This window comes from Pseudoliparis swirei, chromosome 4 (assembly GCF_029220125.1).
Source record: "Pseudoliparis swirei isolate HS2019 ecotype Mariana Trench chromosome 4, NWPU_hadal_v1, whole genome shotgun sequence".
Taxonomy (NCBI): Eukaryota; Metazoa; Chordata; class Actinopteri; order Perciformes; family Liparidae; genus Pseudoliparis; species Pseudoliparis swirei.
The window spans coordinates 33,608,479-33,626,074 of NC_079391.1; the positions used below are offsets into that span (position 1 = coordinate 33,608,479).

Below are 17,596 nucleotides of genomic sequence, written 5' to 3' on the forward strand. Positions count from 1 at the left end.
AGGATGAACCTGTTCATTGGTCATGTGGATGAACCTGTTCATTGGTCATGAGGATGAACCTGTTCATTGGTCATGTGGATGAACCTGTTCATTGGTCATGAGGATGAACCTGTTCATTGGTCATGTGGATGAACCTGTTCATTGGTCATGAGGATGAACCTGTTCATTGGTCATGAGGATGAACCTGTTCATTGGTCATGAGGATGAACCTGTTCATTGGTCATGAGGATGAACCTGTTCATTGGTCATGTGGATGAACCTGTTCATTGGTCATGTGGATGAACCTGTTCATTGGTCATGAGGATGAACCTGTTCATTGGTCATGTAGATTAACCTGTTCATTGGTCATGTGGATGAACCTGTTCATTGGTCATGTGGATGAACCTGTTCATTGGTCATGAGGATGAACCTGTTCATTGGTCATGAGGATGAACCTGTTCATTGGTCATGAGGATGAACCTGTTCATTGGTCATGTGGATGAACCTGTTCATTGGTCATGAGGATGAACCTGTTCATTGGTCATGTAGATTAACCTGTTCATTGGTCATGTGGATGAACCTGTTCATTGGTCATGTGGATGAACCTGTTCATTGGTCATGAGGATGAACCTGTTCATTGGTCATGAGGATGAACCTGTTCATTGGTCATGTGGATGAACCTGTTCATTGGTCATGAGGATGAACCTGTTCATTGGTCATGTGGATGAACCCTGTCAGTCTCTAAAAGTGCTCTCGACCTTCCTCCGTCCAGGTGCGTCGGACTTCGCCGAGCCGGCCTCGGGGGCGGCCCTGCCCCCGCCAGCGCTCTCCTGGGTGTGGCTGGTGGACCTGGAGAGGACGGCCGCCCTGCTGGTGGGCCGCTGCCTCGGTGGGATGCTGCAGGGGGCGCCAACCTCGCCGGAGGAGCAGGACACCGGCTACTGGCTCAAGACGCCTCTCTTCAGCAACGGCTTGGAGACGGACGTCCCGCAGCTCGGTACGGGGGGGGGGACTGGCCTCAGTCCTCTCGGTCGTGCGGTTCCTTCCCTCTAACGCCGGGTCCGCTCGTCTCCTCCAGACTGCAGCATCAGCTCCTTACTGGAGGCGGCGCTGTCCGGGAACGAGGAGCAGAAGCCCTTGGACTCCACGCTGCGGCCCGACCTGAGCGTCCTGGTGGACTTGGCGCTGTGTTCCTCTAAAGAACCTGCCAACAGCCTCTGGATCAACATGCAGGACTACGGCATGAGCAAAGGTAGCCCCCTTTGGGCTCCTAAGGCCCCCGGTGCCTCTGGGCCACACCTGACCGTGTGTTCTGTTGCAGACTGGGACAACGCGTCCCTCAGCAACGAGTCGCTGCTGGACACCGTGTCCAGGTTTGTGTTGGCGGCCTTGCTGAAGCACACGGGCCTGCTGCACCAGGCCAGTGGGGAGGGAAGGTACCGTCACATGTCCGATGTGTTCAGAGCTCTCTGCGTTGTGCCACAGGGCCAGGATGCAGCAAACGCCTCATGGCTGAAGGGTGTTTTCATTTCCCCGTCAGGTACCAACCCTCGAAGACCCTGGCGGATGTCTACCGCAGTGTCTATAAGGTCCGGAACCGCCTGCTGGCCTGTAAGAACATGGACTTCATCCAGACCAGGTCCTCTTCCCGGGAGAGGAGGGTGAGTGTTTGAAGTCCTCAACGCTTTCCTTTCTCTAAGTAGATAAAACAAGTCTGCTGTTTCATCACCCACCGTGCTGGTGCAACGGATTACGGGTAACGGTTAGCGGATCACGGGTAACGGATTACGGGTAACGGGTAACTGGTAACGGATTACGGGTAACTGGTAACGGATTACGGGTAACTGGTAGCGGATTACGGGTAACGGATAACTGGAAACTGGTAACGGTTAGCGGATTACGAGGAACGGATTACGGGTAACGGATAACTGGTAACGGATTACGGGTAACGGATAACTGGTAACGGTTAGCGGATTACGGGTAACGGATTACGGATAACTGGTAACGGTTAGCGGATTACGGGTAACGGATTACGGGTAACAGATAACTGGTAACGGTTAGCGGATTACGGGTAACAGATAACTGGTAACGGATAGCGGATTACGGGTAACGGTTAACTGGTGAAAGTTAACGGTTAGCGGATTACGGGTAACGGGTAACGCTCCACTGTGAACAAATCTGTAGGAAAGCTCGTCATGTTAGCAGCAGCGCTAACGGCTAACGAGTTACATTATGACGTTATCGTGATGTGTTCAAATGTAATCTTGTAAAATGTAGATTCATTTGATTAAAGTTGTTTGAAGGAGATGTTTTTATTTTAACTTCCCAACACAAGCATTCAGTGGCTCGTAATATATCATTAAAACAAAGAACACAAATATGATCTTTTGATTCCTGTTTATGCAAACACACTTTTACAGGCGCCTCACGTTCAGAATGTTTGACCGTTCACGAACTCTTCAGGACAGTTGAAATACATTTTTCTACCGTATTTGTTCATGATAAATGTTCACGGACGTTGTTTTTAAACTTTTCTGTCAGATTTCGGACAACCAGGACTCCCTGGACCCCCAGGAGAACTCGTTCACGCGCACCATCGACGAGGAGGCGGAGCTCGAGGAGCGGGCCGACCGCGAGCGAGAGGAGGGCCATCAGGAGCAGGACGATGAGGAGGAGGAGCGGGAACACGAAGTCATGACGGCTGGAAGTGAGTACGAAATTCAAGATTTCCCATCACAGGTATCGCCGTGTGTGTGTGTTTCAATCATGGATCACTAGTTGCTGAAATGGTTTATTTGTAGCGAGATTTCGTCACAAAAGCTTCATTGTGGTTTTCCTGACGTGATGCGTTCAGGGACCTTTTGAAAAGATGGAACTCTGATCAGTGTCGTGTTGATTGACTCGCAGCTCGGCGTGGGCTCTGGCTCTGGTCTCTGCAGCCGGTCATCGTTGAGTGTTTTGTGCGGCTGCTCGTCCTCTAACCCGGCATCATGTGTGTGTGTGTGTGTGTGTTTTATTTGTGTATGTGCATCCTGCACCACACAGAAATCTTTCAATGTTTCCTCTCAGCGCGGGAAGTGGCTCGCAGCCGGGACCGAGAGCGGACCGGCAGCAGCACGGGACCCGGGTCCGGCTCCAGGAGCGGAGGAGGTGGAGGAGGAGGAGGAGGTGGAGGAGAGGAGGACACCATCCTGTCTCAGGAGGGGAGGCGGGGCAGCACCGGCCTCCCAGAGGGGCAGGACCTGTACACCACCGCCTGCAACGCCGTGATCCACCGCTGTGCCCTGCTGCTGCTGGGGGTCAGCCCCGTGCTGGGGGAGCAGGAGCAGGAGCAGGACCAGGACCAGACCCAGACCACCACGGGGGGGACCCAGGAGGGGCTGAGCTTCATGACCAGGTGTGGGTCCAGTCAGGAGGGGGAGGGGCCGGTAGAACCTCCCCTCTACTGTCTCATTAGAATATATTTAACGTGTGATGTTCATCTTAATATTCAAATAGCTTGAGGCGCATAAAAAGATTCAAGTACCATTTCAAAGATTTATCTTCTTAACCCTCCTGTTACCTTCGGGTCAATTTGACCCCATTCAATGTTTAACCCTCCTGTTACCTTTATATTTACTGACATATTTTACCCTTGGGGTAAATTTGACCCCAGCAATTAAAACCTCCAGAAAACTATTAGAATTAATATTGTTTTCCAAGTTTAAGTGTGAGGTACTTTATGTTTGTTTGTTGACTACCGAAATAGCCCTTTAAATATCTAAAAAAGTTGATATTTCTTATATGTTTGACACAGTGAAAAACAGCCTGGGGTCAAATTGACCCCAAAGAACACCGACATTAAACATTGAATGGGGTCAAATTGACCCTCAGGTAACAGGAGGGTTAATAACTGAGTCAGACGGAGCAGGAGGATCCGGTTCTGTGTACATTATCATACACGCGTTCCATTAGCTCTACATATGCGTTTTGAGTTTTTTTTATACGGTTTAAATATATGTTTTATAGGTTTTTTATTAGGTCTAAATATGTGTTTTATTAGATTTTGATATGTGTTTTATAGTTTTTTGAATAGATCAAAATATGTATGTTATTAGATTAGAATATATGTTTTGTTAGATTAAAATATGTATTTTATTAGATTAAAATATGGGTTTCATGGGTTTTTGAACGTCGTGTTTCACCTGATGAACGTCGTGTTTCACCTGGATGAACGTCGTGTTTCACCTGGATGAACGTCGTGTTTCACCTGGATGAACGTCGTGTTTCACCTGATGAACGTCGTGTTTCACCTGGATGAACGTCGTGTTTCACCTGATAAGCGTCGTGTTTCACCTGATGAACGTCGTGTTTCACCTGATGAACGTCGTGTTTCACCTGGATGAACGTCGTGTTTCACCTGATGAACGTCGTGGTTCACCTGATGAACGTCGTGTTTCACCTGATAAACGTCGTGTTTCACCTGATGAACGTCGTGTTTCACCTGATAAACGTCGTGTTTCACCTGATGAACGTCGTGTTTCACCTGATGAACGTCGTGTTTCACCTGATGAACGTCGTGGTTCACCTGGATGAATGTCGTGTTTCACCTGATGAACGTCGTGTTTCACCTGATGAAAGTCGTGTTTCACCTGATGAACGTCGTGTTTCACCTGATGAACGTCGTGTTTCACCTGATGAACGTCGTTTTTCACCTGATGAAAGTCGTGTTTCACCTGATGAACGTCGTGTTTCACCTGATGAACGTCGTGTTTCACCTGATGAAAGTCGTGTTTCACCTGTAGAACGTCGTGTTTCACGTGATGAAAGTCGTGTTTCACCTGATGAACGTCGTGGTTCACCTGATGAAAGTCGTTTTTCACCTGATGAAAGTCGTGTTTCACCTGATGAAAGTCGTGTTTCACCTGATGAACGTCGTGTTTCACCTGATGAAAGTCGTGTTTCACCTGATGAACGTCGTGTTTCACCTGATGAACGTCGTGTTTCACCTGATGAAAGTCGTGTTTCACCTGATGAACGTCGTGTTTCACCTGATGAAAGTCGTGTTTCACCTGATGAAAGTCGTGTTTCACCTGATGAAAGTCGTGTTTCACCTGATGAACGTCGTGTTTCACCTGATGAACGTCGTGTTTCACCTGATGAAAGTCGTGTTTCACCTGATGAACGTCGTGTTTCACCTGATGAAAGTCGTGTTTCACCTGATGAAAGTCGTGTTTCACCTGATGAACGTCGTGTTTCACCTGATGAACGTCGTGTTTCACCTGATGAACGTCGTGTTTCACCTGATGAACGTCGTGTTTCACCTGATGAAAGTCGTGTTTCACCTGATGAAAGTCGTGTTTCACCTGATGAACGTCGTGTTTCACCTGATGAACGTCGTGTTTCACCTGATGAACGTCGTGTTTCATCTGATGAACGCCGTGTTTCACCTGATGAACGTCGTGTTTCACCTGATGAACGCCGTGTTTCACCTGATGAACGTCGTGTTTCACCTGGATGAACGTCGTGTTTCACCTGATGAACGTCGTGTTTCACCTGATGAACGTCGTGTTTCACCTGATGAACGTCGTGTTTCACCTGATGAACGTCGTGTTTCACCTGATGAAAGTCGTGTTTCACCTGATGAACGTCGTGTTTCACCTGATGAAAGTCGTGTTTCACCTGATGAAAGTCGTGTTTCACCTGATGAAAGTCGTGTTTCACCTGATGAAAGTCGTGTTTCACCTGATGAACGTCGTGTTTCACCTGATGAACGCCGTGTTTCACCTGATGAACGTCGTGTTTCACCTGATGAACGCCGTGTTTCACCTGATGAACGTCGTGTTTCACCTGGATGAACGTCGTGTTTCACCTGATGAACGTCGTGTTTCACCTGATGAACGCCGTGTTTCACCTGATGAACGTCGTGTTTCACCTGATGAACGTCGTGTTTCACCTGATGAACGTCGTGTTTCACCTGATGAACGTCGTGGTTCACCTGATGAACGTCGTGTTTCACCTGATGAACGTCGTGTTTCACCTGATGAACGTCGTGTTTCACCTGATGATCGTCGTGTTTCACCTGGATGAACGTCGTGTTTCACCTGGATGAACGTCGTGTTTCACCTGATGAACGTCGTGTTTCACCTGATGAACGTCGTGTTTCACCTGATGAACGTCGTGTTTCACCTGATGAACGCCGTGTTTCACCTGATGATCGTCGTGTTTCACCTGGATGAACGTCGTGTTTCACCTGATGAACGTCGTGTTTCACCTGGATGAACGTCGTGTTTCACCTGGATGAACGTCGTGTTTCACCTGATGAACGCCGTGTTTCACCTGATGAACGTCGTGGTTCACCTGATGAACGTCGTGTTTCACCTGGATGAACGTCGTGTTTCACCTGATGAACGTCGTGTTTCACCTGATGAACGTCGTGTTTCACCTGATGAACGCCGTGTTTCACCTGATGAACGTCGTGGTTCACCTGATGAACGCCGTGGTTCACCTGATGAACGCCGTGTTTCACCTGATGAACGTCGTGTTTCACCTGATGAACGTCGTGTTTCACCTGATGAACGTCGTGTTTCACCTGATGAACGTCGTGTTTCACCTGATGAACGTCGTGTTTCACCTGATGAACGTCGTGGTTCACCTGGATGAACGTCGTGTTTCACCTGATGAACGTCGTGTTTCACCTGATGAACCTCATGTTTCAGAAGCTGATTCCAGTTGTTTCCTCTGCAGGAGTGAGAGTCTGAGTGCTGAGCGCTCGGTGCAGAACGACCCGAGTTACAGGCTCCTGAAGTCCAGGAGCGAGTCGGACCTCTCCCAGCCCGAGTCTGATGAGGAGGGCTACACTCTGGTAGGAGGCACACACACACACTCACACACACACACACACACATACACACAGATTCTGACCACATTCGTCTCCTTCAGAGCGGGAGGAGGAACGTTGACCCGGACTTGACCTTCTCTCACAAAAAGAGAGGTAAGCATCACCTGCGTGGCGCGCGTGTGTCTGATGATGAAGACGAGTGAGGAAGGTGACAGGTCGTCAATCACACCTTCCTCTTGTCCATCTAGGTCTACTCCTCAGCTCCCCGGACTCCCTGGCCGAGTCCTGGTTCCGGGCCAAGCTGAGCCGCCAGCGCAGCTACGGCTCCGCCCTCTTCTACGAGGAGGCGGAGCTAGACCTCAGCCGCTCGCTGGGCGTCCACGCCCTCATCGACAACACAGTCAGCTTCGTGAGCGGCGACGTGGGCCTCGCGCCGGCCTTCAGGGAGCCCGAGGAGAGCATGTCCACCGGGCCCCAGGCCACGGTGCTGGCCATGGAGCAGCAGCAGAGCAGGGCGGAGGTGAGGGGGGCCGGGGGTCTGGGGCTCTAGAACTCTTGGGTGAGGGGGTCTGGAACTCTAGGGGTCTGGGGCTCTAGGGGTCTGGGGCTCTGAGACTCTAGAACTCTAGGGTGAGGGGGTCTGGGGCTCTAGAACTCTTGGGTGAGGGGGTCTGGGGCTCTAGGGGTCTGGGGCTCTGAGACTCTAGAACTCTAGGGTGAGGGGGTCTGGGGCTCTAGAACTCTTGGGTGAGGGGGTCTGGGGCTCTAGGGGTCTGGGGCTCTGAGACTCTAGAACTCTAGGGTGAGGGGGTCTGGGGCTCTAGAACTCTTGGGTGAGGGGGTCTGGAACTCTCGGTGTGTGTGAGCGCGGCGTGGTGCTGGTGTGTATGTAACCCGCTCTGCTCTCCAGCTGCGGTTGGAGGCGCTCCACCAGATCGTGGTTCTGATCTCCGGCATGGAGGAGAAGGGCCCGCCCGGCGCCGCCGACCGCTTCCCGTCCTCCTCGCTGCTCACCTCGGTGCGGCTGCAGTTCCTGGCCGGCTGCTTCGGCCTCGGCACCGTGGGCGCCGCGGGGCTGAAGAGGGAGAGCGTGCAGCTGCACCACTACCAGGTACCGCAGGCCCGGTACCGGCGGCCCGGTAGGGACCGGGTACCGAGGCGAGCTGACGCGTGTCTCCTCAGGATGGCGTGAAGGCCGCCAGGAGGAGCCTGCAGCTCCTCATCCAGACGGCCGTCCACAAGATCTACCGGCAGCTGGCCGGCACCCTGGAGAGAGCGCTGACCGCCAACCGGCACCACGTCGGTACGAGAGCTCCCCTCTTCCTCATCCTCCTACTCCTCATCCTCCTCCCCTCTTCCTCATCCACCTACTCCTCATCCTCCTCCTCCTCCCCTCTTCCTCATCCACCTACTCCTCATCCTCCTCCTCCTCCCCTCTTCCTCATCCACCTACTCCTCATCCTCCTCCTCCTCCCCTCTTCCTCATCCGCCTACTCTTCCCCTCTTCCTCATCCGCCTACTCCTCATCCTCCTCCCCTCTTCCTCATCCACCTACTCCTCATCCTCCTCCCCTCTTCCTCATCCGCCTACTCTTCCCCTCTTCCTCATCCGCCTACTCCTCATCCTCCTCCCCTCTTCCTCATCCACCTACTCCTCATCCTCCTCCTCCTCCCCTCTTCCTCATCCACCTACTCCTCATCCTCCTCCTCCCCTCTTCCTCATCCACCTACTCCTCATCCTCCTCCTCCCCTCTTCCTCATCCGCCTACTCCTCATCCTCCTCCTCCTCCCCTCTTCCTCATCCGCCTACTCCTCTTCCTCATCCACCTACTCCTCATCCGCCTACTCCTCATCCTCCTCCTCCCCTCTTCCTCATCCACCTACTCCTCATCCTCCTCCCCTCTTCCTCATCCACCTACTCCTCATCCGCCTACTCCTCATCCTCCTCCTCCCCTCTTCCTCATCCACCTACTCCTCATCCTCATCCTCCTCCCCTCTTCCTCATCCACCTACTCCTCATCCTCCTCCTCCTCCCCTCTTCCTCATCCGCCTACTCTTCCCCTCTTCCTCATCCGCCTACTCCTCATCCTCCTCCCCTCTTCCTCATCCACCTACTCCTCATCCTCCTCCTCCTCCCCTCTTCCTCATCCACCTACTCCTCATCCTCCTCCTCCTCCTCCCCTCTTCCTCATCCACCTACTCCTCATCCTCCTCCTCCTCCCCTCTTCCTCATCCGCCTACTCCTCTTCCTCATCCACCTACTCCTCATCCTCCTCCTCCCCTCTTCCTCATCCGCCTACTCCTCATCCTCCTCCCCTCTTCCTCATCCGCCTACTCCTCTTCCTCATCCACCTACTCCTCATCCGCCTACTCCTCATCCTCCTCCTCCCCTCTTCCTCATCTGCCTACTCCTCATCCTCCTCCCCTCTTCCTCATCTGCCTACTCCTCATCCTCCTCCCCTCATCCTCATCTGCCTACTCCTCATCCTCCTCCTCCTCCCCTCTTCCTCCTCCTCCCCTCTTCCTCCTCCTCCTCCTCCTCTGTATAGGACTTCATGGCGCTGTGTAAAATAGGTTCCCAGGATTTAAAATCGTTGTGCCGCCATAAAACCTGCGTGTGTCTCCTCGTCTCCTCGTCTCCTTCCCCTCTTGTCTGTCTCCCAGAAGCCCAGCAGCGCCTCCTGCTGGTGACGGTGTTCGCGCTGAGCGTGCGCTACCAGCCGGTGGACGTGTCCCTGGCCGTGTCCAGCGGGCTGCTGGCCGTGCTGTCCCGGCTGTGCGGCGCCGAGACGATGCTGGGCCGGCCGCTGCAGCTGCAGCCCGGCGCGGCGCCGCTCAGCGCCGCCCTGAAGGTGGCCGCCACGCGCCTGCTGCAGATCCTCGCCATCAGCACCGGGTGAGAGCGCCGCGGGTCAGCGGCGGGAGGAGGAACGGTCAAATGTTTCACGACATTTTAATGTCAATGAGTTCTAGTCACATGTTCATGAAACAACGAATATATATATATATATATGTGTCTATGTGTGTCTGTCTATGTGTGTCCCTGTGTGTGTGTGTGTGTCTATGTGTGTGTCCCTGTGTGTATGTGTGTGTGTGTCTATGTGTGTCCCTGTCTGTGTGTGTGTGTGTGTGTCACCATGTGGATGAACCTGTTTAAGAGAAGCCGTGTTTCTGTTGGCAGGACGTACGCTGACAAGCTGAGTCCCAAGGTGGTCCAGTCCCTGCTGGACCTGCTCTGCAGTCAGCTGAAGAACCTGCTGGCTCAGGCCGGGGTCAGCCTGCTGGCCGCCGGGCCGGAGGACGGCAAGCAGGAGGACGAGCACGAGAAGAAGGACTTCAGAGGTGAGGCGGGTTGGTCTCCTTCCTCACGGGAAGGAAAGGTCTCAGCGACCCGATGAGGAAGCCAGGTTGTCCTTTATGGGTTTGATAGTCCACACGTAGTAACCGTCCCTTTAAGGGCAGTGGTTATTCCCTGAAAGTGAAACCAAGGTGTTGTTGTTGTTGTCCAGCGTTGATCCGTAAGCAGCACACAGCTGAGCTTCATCTCGGGGACTTCCTCGTCTTCCTCCGGAGAGTTGTGTCCTCCAAGGCCATCCAGTCCAAGATGGCCTCCCCGAAGTGGACCGAAGTGCTGCTCAACATCGCCGCGCAGAAATGCTGCTCAGGTACAACGGCAACAACAGGGGGGAGGGGGGAGGGGGAGGTGTGTGTGTGTGGGGGGGGGGAGGTCTTAATTAACCCTCTGCTTTGGTTCTAGGGGTTCCTCTGGTAGGGAACCTGAGAACTCGGCTCCTGGCTCTTCATGTGCTGGAGGCCGTCCTGCCCGCCTGTGAGGAGAACATGGAGGACGACCAGATGACACAGGTACGCCGCTTCCTCCTCCACTTCCTCCTCCACGTGTTCCTCCAGGACTAGCCTGACGGCGCGTGTTCTCCTGCAGGTGGTGGAGCGGCTCTTTGCCCTTTTGTCTGACTGCATGTGGGAGGCTCCCGTCGCTCAGGCCAAGCACTCGGTCCAGATCAAAGAACGCGTTCAGGAGCTCAAGCTGCAGGTGAAGTCATCGCCCTCACGGGTTATTGTTATGATTATGATTGCTACTATGTGTGTGAGTGGCTGACGGGCGTTCGGCCTACAGGGCGAGGCGGAGGAGGAGGACGAGAACCTCCCCATCCAGGAGGTGTCCTTCGACCCGGAGAAGGCTCAGTGCTGCGTGGTGGAGAACGGGCAGGGCCTGACACACGGCAGCGGGGGCAAAGGCTACGGCCTGGCCTCCACCGGCATCTCCTCCGGCTGCTACCAGTGGAAGGTACCGGAGCTTTATTACTCCTCCTGGTCTTACCTTTCACAATAAAAGCCTTCCAATTCACTCAGAGCATTTCTTTAGAAGGTAAACATCTCGCAGTGTCTCTGGCTGTTTGAGCTCAGACAGCCTGTCAGACGCTGCTCGGGGTCGACAGAACCCTCTGCCTGTGAATCTATTTGAACCCATTCATGTCTTGCAACTGTGTTCCCAAAAGTGTGTCTTTTATTAGTTCCGACTTGAGGAGTCGTTCATGTGAATTTTCCCAGTCGGGAACACATTTCCACATTCCGACGGCGCCTGAATGCAGCATCCATCATTCGAGCCGATCGCACCACCACTCTGTTGGTGTTGTTTCATCTTGTGTTGTTTTGCCCTCTGCAGTTTTACATCGTGAAGGAGAACCGGGGCAACGAGGGCACGTGCGTGGGCGTGTCGCGGTGGCCCGTGCACGACTTCAACCACCGCACCACGTCGGACATGTGGCTGTACCGGGCGTACAGCGGCAACCTCTACCACAACGGGGAGCAGACGCTGACGCTCAGCAGCTTCACGCAGGGAGACTTCATCACCTGCGTGCTGGACATGGAGGCCAGGACCATCTCCTTCGGCAAGAACGGAGAGGTGAGGTGTTTAAAATTACTCAACACACACACACACACACTCCTTCTGGTCCCTAAGCGCCTACTTGTGATCCCACAGGAGCCCAAGTTGGCCTTCGAGGACGTTGACGCCACGGAGCTCTACCCGTGTGTGATGTTCTACAGCAGTAACCCAGGAGAGAAGGTACACACACCTCCACCTCCTGCTATTTATATACTTATTTATATATATAACTATATATATATATATTTTATATGTATAAATATATATAAATATGTACACAAATATATTTATTTATATATATATATATATATACATATATTTTTCGGAGCAACGAATAAGCCCCGCCTCCTGCTCTGCTTCTTGTTGCCAGGTGAAGATCTGCGACATGCAGATGAGGGGCACGCCGCGAGACCTCCTGCCCGGCGACCCGGTCTGCAGCCCCGTGGCCACGGTGCTGGCCGAGGCCACCACGCAGCTGATCCGCGTGCTGCACCGCACCGACCACTGGACGCAGCGCATCAACGCCACCATGACGGAGCGGCTGCACAAGATCAAGCCGTGCTTCAGAGAGGACGGCGGCGGCCAGAGGCTGAAGAAGAGCCGCTCGGTGCAGAGCCGCGAGGAGCACGACGCCCAGCGGGAGAGCCAGGAGACGGCGGCGAGGCCGGAGGAGGAGCGCGGGCGCCACGGCCGGCAGCACGGCCTGGCGGAGCTGCCGGAGCACCACCTGAGGACGCTGTGCGCCGAGGTGTGGCCGGTGCTGTCGGTGATCGGGGGGGCAGACGCCGGGCTGCGCGTCGGCGGCCGCTGCGTGCACAAGCAGACCGGGAGGCACGCCACGCTGCTGGGCGTGGTGAAGGAGGGCAGCACCTCGGCCAAGGTGCAGTGGGACGAGGCGGAGATCACCATCAGGTAGCTGCTTCTGCTCTTCATGCTCATAGATTATAAACATAATTTGTACATAGCAAAGAAATATGAAACGATATCCTGATGCATGCAGGTCTGTTTGTGGAGAGGCAACTATTCCTAAAATGAGTTTTTATCGATGCAAAAGTACGCATGAATCCATAAGTGAAATGAATCTGAGCCCTAACTTACATATTCCACGTGACTCGAGCTCAGCTGGAGGTTCTTCACCTCCCTCTGACTCTTCATCGTGTGTCCTCCCTCTTCCTCGCTCTAATCCCCCGTCTCCTCGTCAGTGACGCGTCATTAATCCTCGGCACGTTTCTTTTTGCTCCATTTCTGTGTTCGTCTCGCATGCCGTGCTCTTTCTCTCCCTCTTCCCTCACCGTGTGTTTCCTTCCCTTGTCTCCTTTCCTTCTCCACTCCCTTCTATTAAAAGCTTCCCAACTTTCTGGTCGCCTAGTGATACTCCGCTTTACAACCTGGAGCCGTGCGAGCCGCTGCCCTTCGACGTGGCGCGCTTCCGCGGCCTCACCGCCTCGCTGCTGCTGGACCTCACCTACCTCACCAGCATCCACGAGGACGCCGCCGGCAAGCTGGGCGCGCGGCGCCACGACAAGAAGCACCGAGCGGCCCCGACCGGCCCGGAGCCGGGCGAGGACAAGGCGGAGAGCGAGGGGGGGCCCGACCGCCACGAGCAGAAGGACGCTCCCGCCGCCGCCGTCTCCGACCTGCGCGTGTCCCACAGCCTGGACGAGGTGAAGGCGCACGCGGCGCCCAACTCCAAGTCGGAGGGCGAGCTCTCCGGGAACGAGACCCTCTTCGCCGCCGCGGCGCCCCACGTCGAGCCGAGCAGGAAGAGAGGCCACGAGCACGGCGCCCGCGGTCACGAGGCCTCGCCGTCTTCCGGCGCCACGCAGTCGGAGATCCACGCCGTGCAGATGTCCTACCTCTACCTGGGCGCCATGAAGTCCCTCAGCGCCCTGCTGAGCTGCAGCAAGTACGCCGAGCTGCTGCTCATCCCAAAGGTACCTCCTCCCCCCCCCCCCACCACCACCACCACGCTCGCCGGATATGTTTCGTAACGCCTCTCCTCTCGACGTCAAGGTGATACCAGAGGCGGCGCCCAGCGGCCACAACGCTGATCTGAACGCGGCCGCCACCTCGCCGGTGTGCCAGGAGGAGGTGGAGATGCGGGCGGCGCTGCAGTTCCTCATGCGCCACATGGTGAAGCGAGCGGTGATGCGCTCCCCCATCAAGCGCGCGCTGGGCCTGGCCGACCTGGAGAGGGCGCAGGCCATGATCTACAAGCTGGTGGTCAACGGGCTGCTGGAGGAGCCCAGCGGGGGGAAGGCCAAGCCGGGTGAGGATACCAGCCATGGGACGCATTCTTTCAAATATATTTATATATATTTATATATATGTAATTTTAGTTATATATGTGTATATATATATATATACATTCATTTTTATATATATATACAGTATATACATTCATTTATATATATAGTTCTATATACATTTATTTATATATATATATATATACACAAATAAATATATATATATATATTAGGGCTGTGAAACGCAAACATTTTTTAATCAGGTTAATCACAGGTTTCTGTGGATTAATCATGATTAATCACATATTACCGATATTCTCTGTATATTTTTGTGAGAACATAAAGATTTATGACAAAAGACGGAGATATACATTTATACACAGGTGCACATAAATTGCTCACCAGTGTGCGCGCATGGCGACTGAGCTCTGCCGCGCGCGAGCCGAGAAGAGTTGTTGACGGGGGGGTGCAAGTGACTTTTTTTCGTCCCGATGTGCGCGCACACGCCGGCATGGAGCTCTGCGGTGCGCGAGATGGAGATCGGAGTCGTGTTAACGCGACACTAGAGACAGAATGACATGCTGCTGGAGAGACGACCAACAACAGACGGATTGGAAGCTCATTCTGCGCATGTGTTAAATGCGTTAAAAAAATTAACTAATTAATCCTGTAATTTAATCATAATGCGTTCACGCGTTATTTTTCACAGCACTAATATATATATGTATTTTTGTATATATACAGGACTGTCTCAGAAAATTAGAATATTGTGATAAAGTTCTTTATTTTCTGTAATGCAATTAAAAAAACAAAAATGTCATGCATTCTGGATTCATTACAAATCAACTGAAATATTGCAAGCCTTTTATTCTTTTAATATTGCTGATTATGGCTTACAGTTTAAGAAAACTCTAAAATCCTATCTCATAAAATGTTAATATTTCCTCAGACCAAGTAAAAAAAAAGATTTATAACAGCTGAGTGTTTGTCAAGGCTCAGGAAACCCTTGCAGGTGTTTCGAGTTAATTAGACAATTCAAGTGATTTGTTTAATACCCTACTAGTATACTTTTTCATGATATTCTAATATTTAGAGATAGGATATTTGAGTTTTCTTAAGCTGTAAGCCATAATCAGCAATAAATCAGAATAAAAGGCTTGCAATATTTCAGTTGATTTGTAATGAATCCAGAATGCATGACATTTTTGTTTTTTTAATTGCATTACAGAAAATAAAGAACTTCATCACAATATTCTAATTTTCTGAGACAGTCCTGTATATATTCATTTATATATATATTTTATTTATATATATATATATAGTTGTAGGAGCGCGGGAATGAACGATATGGACAAAGTCACTTTCTTTGGCTGCACACACTGTGGCCGTTTATTTCCTCACACCAAACATTTCACCCGTGACACTGACACCTCGTGACCTTTAAACCCCTCGACGCCACCCTGTTGCCCTGGTTACGCTCCCAGCTCTTAAAGGGACCCAGTCACGTATCCTGCACACCAACCTACTAGTATTGTGAATTATGTGCTCCCAACAGAGTCCCCTACATAGTTATATATAAATATTTATATTTATTTTTTATATACACTACCGTTCAAAAGTTTGGGATCACCCAGACAATTTCGTGTCTTCCATGAAAAATCACACTTTTATTTATCAAATGAATATAAAATATAGTCAAGACATTGACAAGGTTAGAAATAATGATTAATATTTGAAGTATTAATTTTGTTCTACAAACTTCAAGCTCAAAGGAAGGCCAGTTGTATAGCTTATATCACCAGCATAACTGTTTTCAGCTGTGCTAACATAATTGCACGGGTTTTCTAATAAGATATTAGTCTTCTAAGGCGATTAGCAAACACAATGTACCATTAGAACACTGGAGTGATAGTTGATGGAAATGGGCCTCTATACACCTATGGAGATATTTCATTAGAAACCAGACACTTCCACCTAGAATAGTCATTTACCACATTAACAATGTAGAGAGTGTATTTCTGATTAATTTAATATTATTTTTATTGAAAAAACTGTGCTTTTCTTTGAAAAATAAAGTCATTTCTAAGTGATCCCAAACTTTTGAACGGTAGTGTATATATATAATTTATATATATATCTATAAACTCCCTTTTTCCCCACAGTTTGGACCTCTAAAGCATGAATATACACTACCGTTCAAAAGCTTGGGATCACTTAGAAATGACTTTATTTTTCAAAGAAAAGCACTGTTTTTTCAATAAAGATAACATTAAATTAATCAGAAATACACTCTCTACATTGTTAATGTGGTAAATGACTAATCTAGGTGGAAGTGTCTGGTTTCTAATGAAATATCTCCAGAGGTGTATAGAGGCCCTTTTACAGCAACGATCACTCCAGTGTTCTAATGGTACATTGTGTTTGCTAATCGCCTTAGAAGACTAATGTCTGATTAGAAAACCCGTGCAATTATGTTAGCACAGCTGAAAACAGTTATGCTGGTGATATAAACTATACAACTGGCCTTCCTTTGAGCTTGAAGTTTGTAGAACAAAATTAATACTTCAAATATTAATCATTATTTCTAACCTTGTCAATGTCTTAACTATATTTTATATTCATTTGATAAATAAAAGTGTGATTTTTCATGGAAGACACAAAATTGTCTGGGTGATCCCAAACTTTTGAACGGTAGTGTATATATATTCTGATTGAATATATTTATTTATACATGTATATATATATTTATATATATATATATACATATATATAAATGAATATTAGCCCCTCTTAAGCTCAGAGTTCACTAAAGTGAGGCATCTCTTCCCCAGAAGGGGTGAGGAGTGAACCAGAAGGGGAGGCCGACGTCCCGGAGGCCGAGACGTCGGCTCAGACGCCCATCACCACCAGCCCCTCTGCCTCCAGCACCACCTCCTTCATGAGCTCCTCCCTGGAGGACACCACCACGGCCACCACGCCTGTCACCGACACGGAGACCGCCCCGGCCTCCGAGTCCCCGGGGGTCATGCCCCTCAGCCTGCTCAGGTCAGACCGGCTCCTGAGGGATCCAGGTGCGGCTCGACGTCGCTCTGACGCTTCTTCTGTGATCCGACAGGCAAATGTTCTCCAGCTACCCGACGACCAGCCTGGTGCCGACCCGCCGGGCTCAGACCCCCCCGGTGATGTCGCTGCCGACCTCGCCCTCCGAGGAGGTCGGCCGCCGGCAGAGTCTCACCTCCCCCGACTCCCAACCCTCCAGACCTCAACACAGAACCGGCACCTGTAAGTATGCCCGACTTCTATACAGAGGAGTCGCCCCCTGGTGGTCAGGAGAGAAAATGCAGCTTTACCACATGAAGCATAGACTTCTATACAACCAGAGGAGTCTCCCCTGGTGGTCAGGAGAGAGAATTCAGCTTCAACACATGAAGCATAGACTTCTATACAACCAGAGGAGTCTCCCCTGGTTGTCAGGAGAGAGAATGCAGCTTCAACGCATGAATCATAGACTTCTATACAACCAGAGGAGCCGCCCCTGGTGGTCAGGAGAGAGAATGCAGCTTTAACATATGATGCATAGACTTCTATACAACCAGAGGAGCCGCCCCTGGTGGTTAGGAGAGAGAATGCAGCTTTAACACATGAA

The 17,596-nt window shown here is 51.2% G+C and overlaps 1 protein-coding gene across 7 annotated transcripts in view; it reads left to right on the top strand.

Moving 5' to 3' along the window:
* herc1 (HECT and RLD domain containing E3 ubiquitin protein ligase family member 1) overlaps positions 1-17,596 on the top strand; it is a 61,443-nt gene that overhangs the window by 13,177 nt on the left and 30,670 nt on the right. For 4 of the 7 annotated variants that reach the window (XM_056413230.1, XM_056413224.1, XM_056413229.1 and 1 more), the window contains exons 18-41: positions 752-976; positions 1,058-1,231; positions 1,301-1,415; positions 1,520-1,640; positions 2,521-2,686; positions 3,025-3,376; positions 6,706-6,823; positions 6,901-6,952; positions 7,048-7,319; positions 7,710-7,910; positions 7,982-8,102; positions 9,463-9,694; positions 9,980-10,140; positions 10,308-10,463; positions 10,556-10,662; positions 10,739-10,849; positions 10,934-11,104; positions 11,483-11,722; positions 11,801-11,884; positions 12,075-12,616; positions 13,050-13,638; positions 13,718-13,973; positions 16,782-16,995; positions 17,066-17,232. In XM_056413230.1, the coding sequence (XP_056269205.1) occupies positions 752-976; positions 1,058-1,231; positions 1,301-1,415; positions 1,520-1,640; positions 2,521-2,686; positions 3,025-3,376; positions 6,706-6,823; positions 6,901-6,952; positions 7,048-7,319; positions 7,710-7,910; positions 7,982-8,102; positions 9,463-9,694; positions 9,980-10,140; positions 10,308-10,463; positions 10,556-10,662; positions 10,739-10,849; positions 10,934-11,104; positions 11,483-11,722; positions 11,801-11,884; positions 12,075-12,616; positions 13,050-13,638; positions 13,718-13,973; positions 16,782-16,995; positions 17,066-17,232 (4,947 nt within the window). The remainder of the gene's footprint in view (positions 1-751; positions 977-1,057; positions 1,232-1,300; positions 1,416-1,519; positions 1,641-2,520; positions 2,687-3,024; positions 3,377-6,705; positions 6,824-6,900; positions 6,953-7,047; positions 7,320-7,709; positions 7,911-7,981; positions 8,103-9,462; positions 9,695-9,979; positions 10,141-10,307; positions 10,464-10,555; positions 10,663-10,738; positions 10,850-10,933; positions 11,105-11,482; positions 11,723-11,800; positions 11,885-12,074; positions 12,617-13,049; positions 13,639-13,717; positions 13,974-16,781; positions 16,996-17,065; positions 17,233-17,596) is intronic. The other 3 variants (XM_056413225.1, XM_056413227.1, XM_056413228.1) reach the window with 3 other exon arrangements.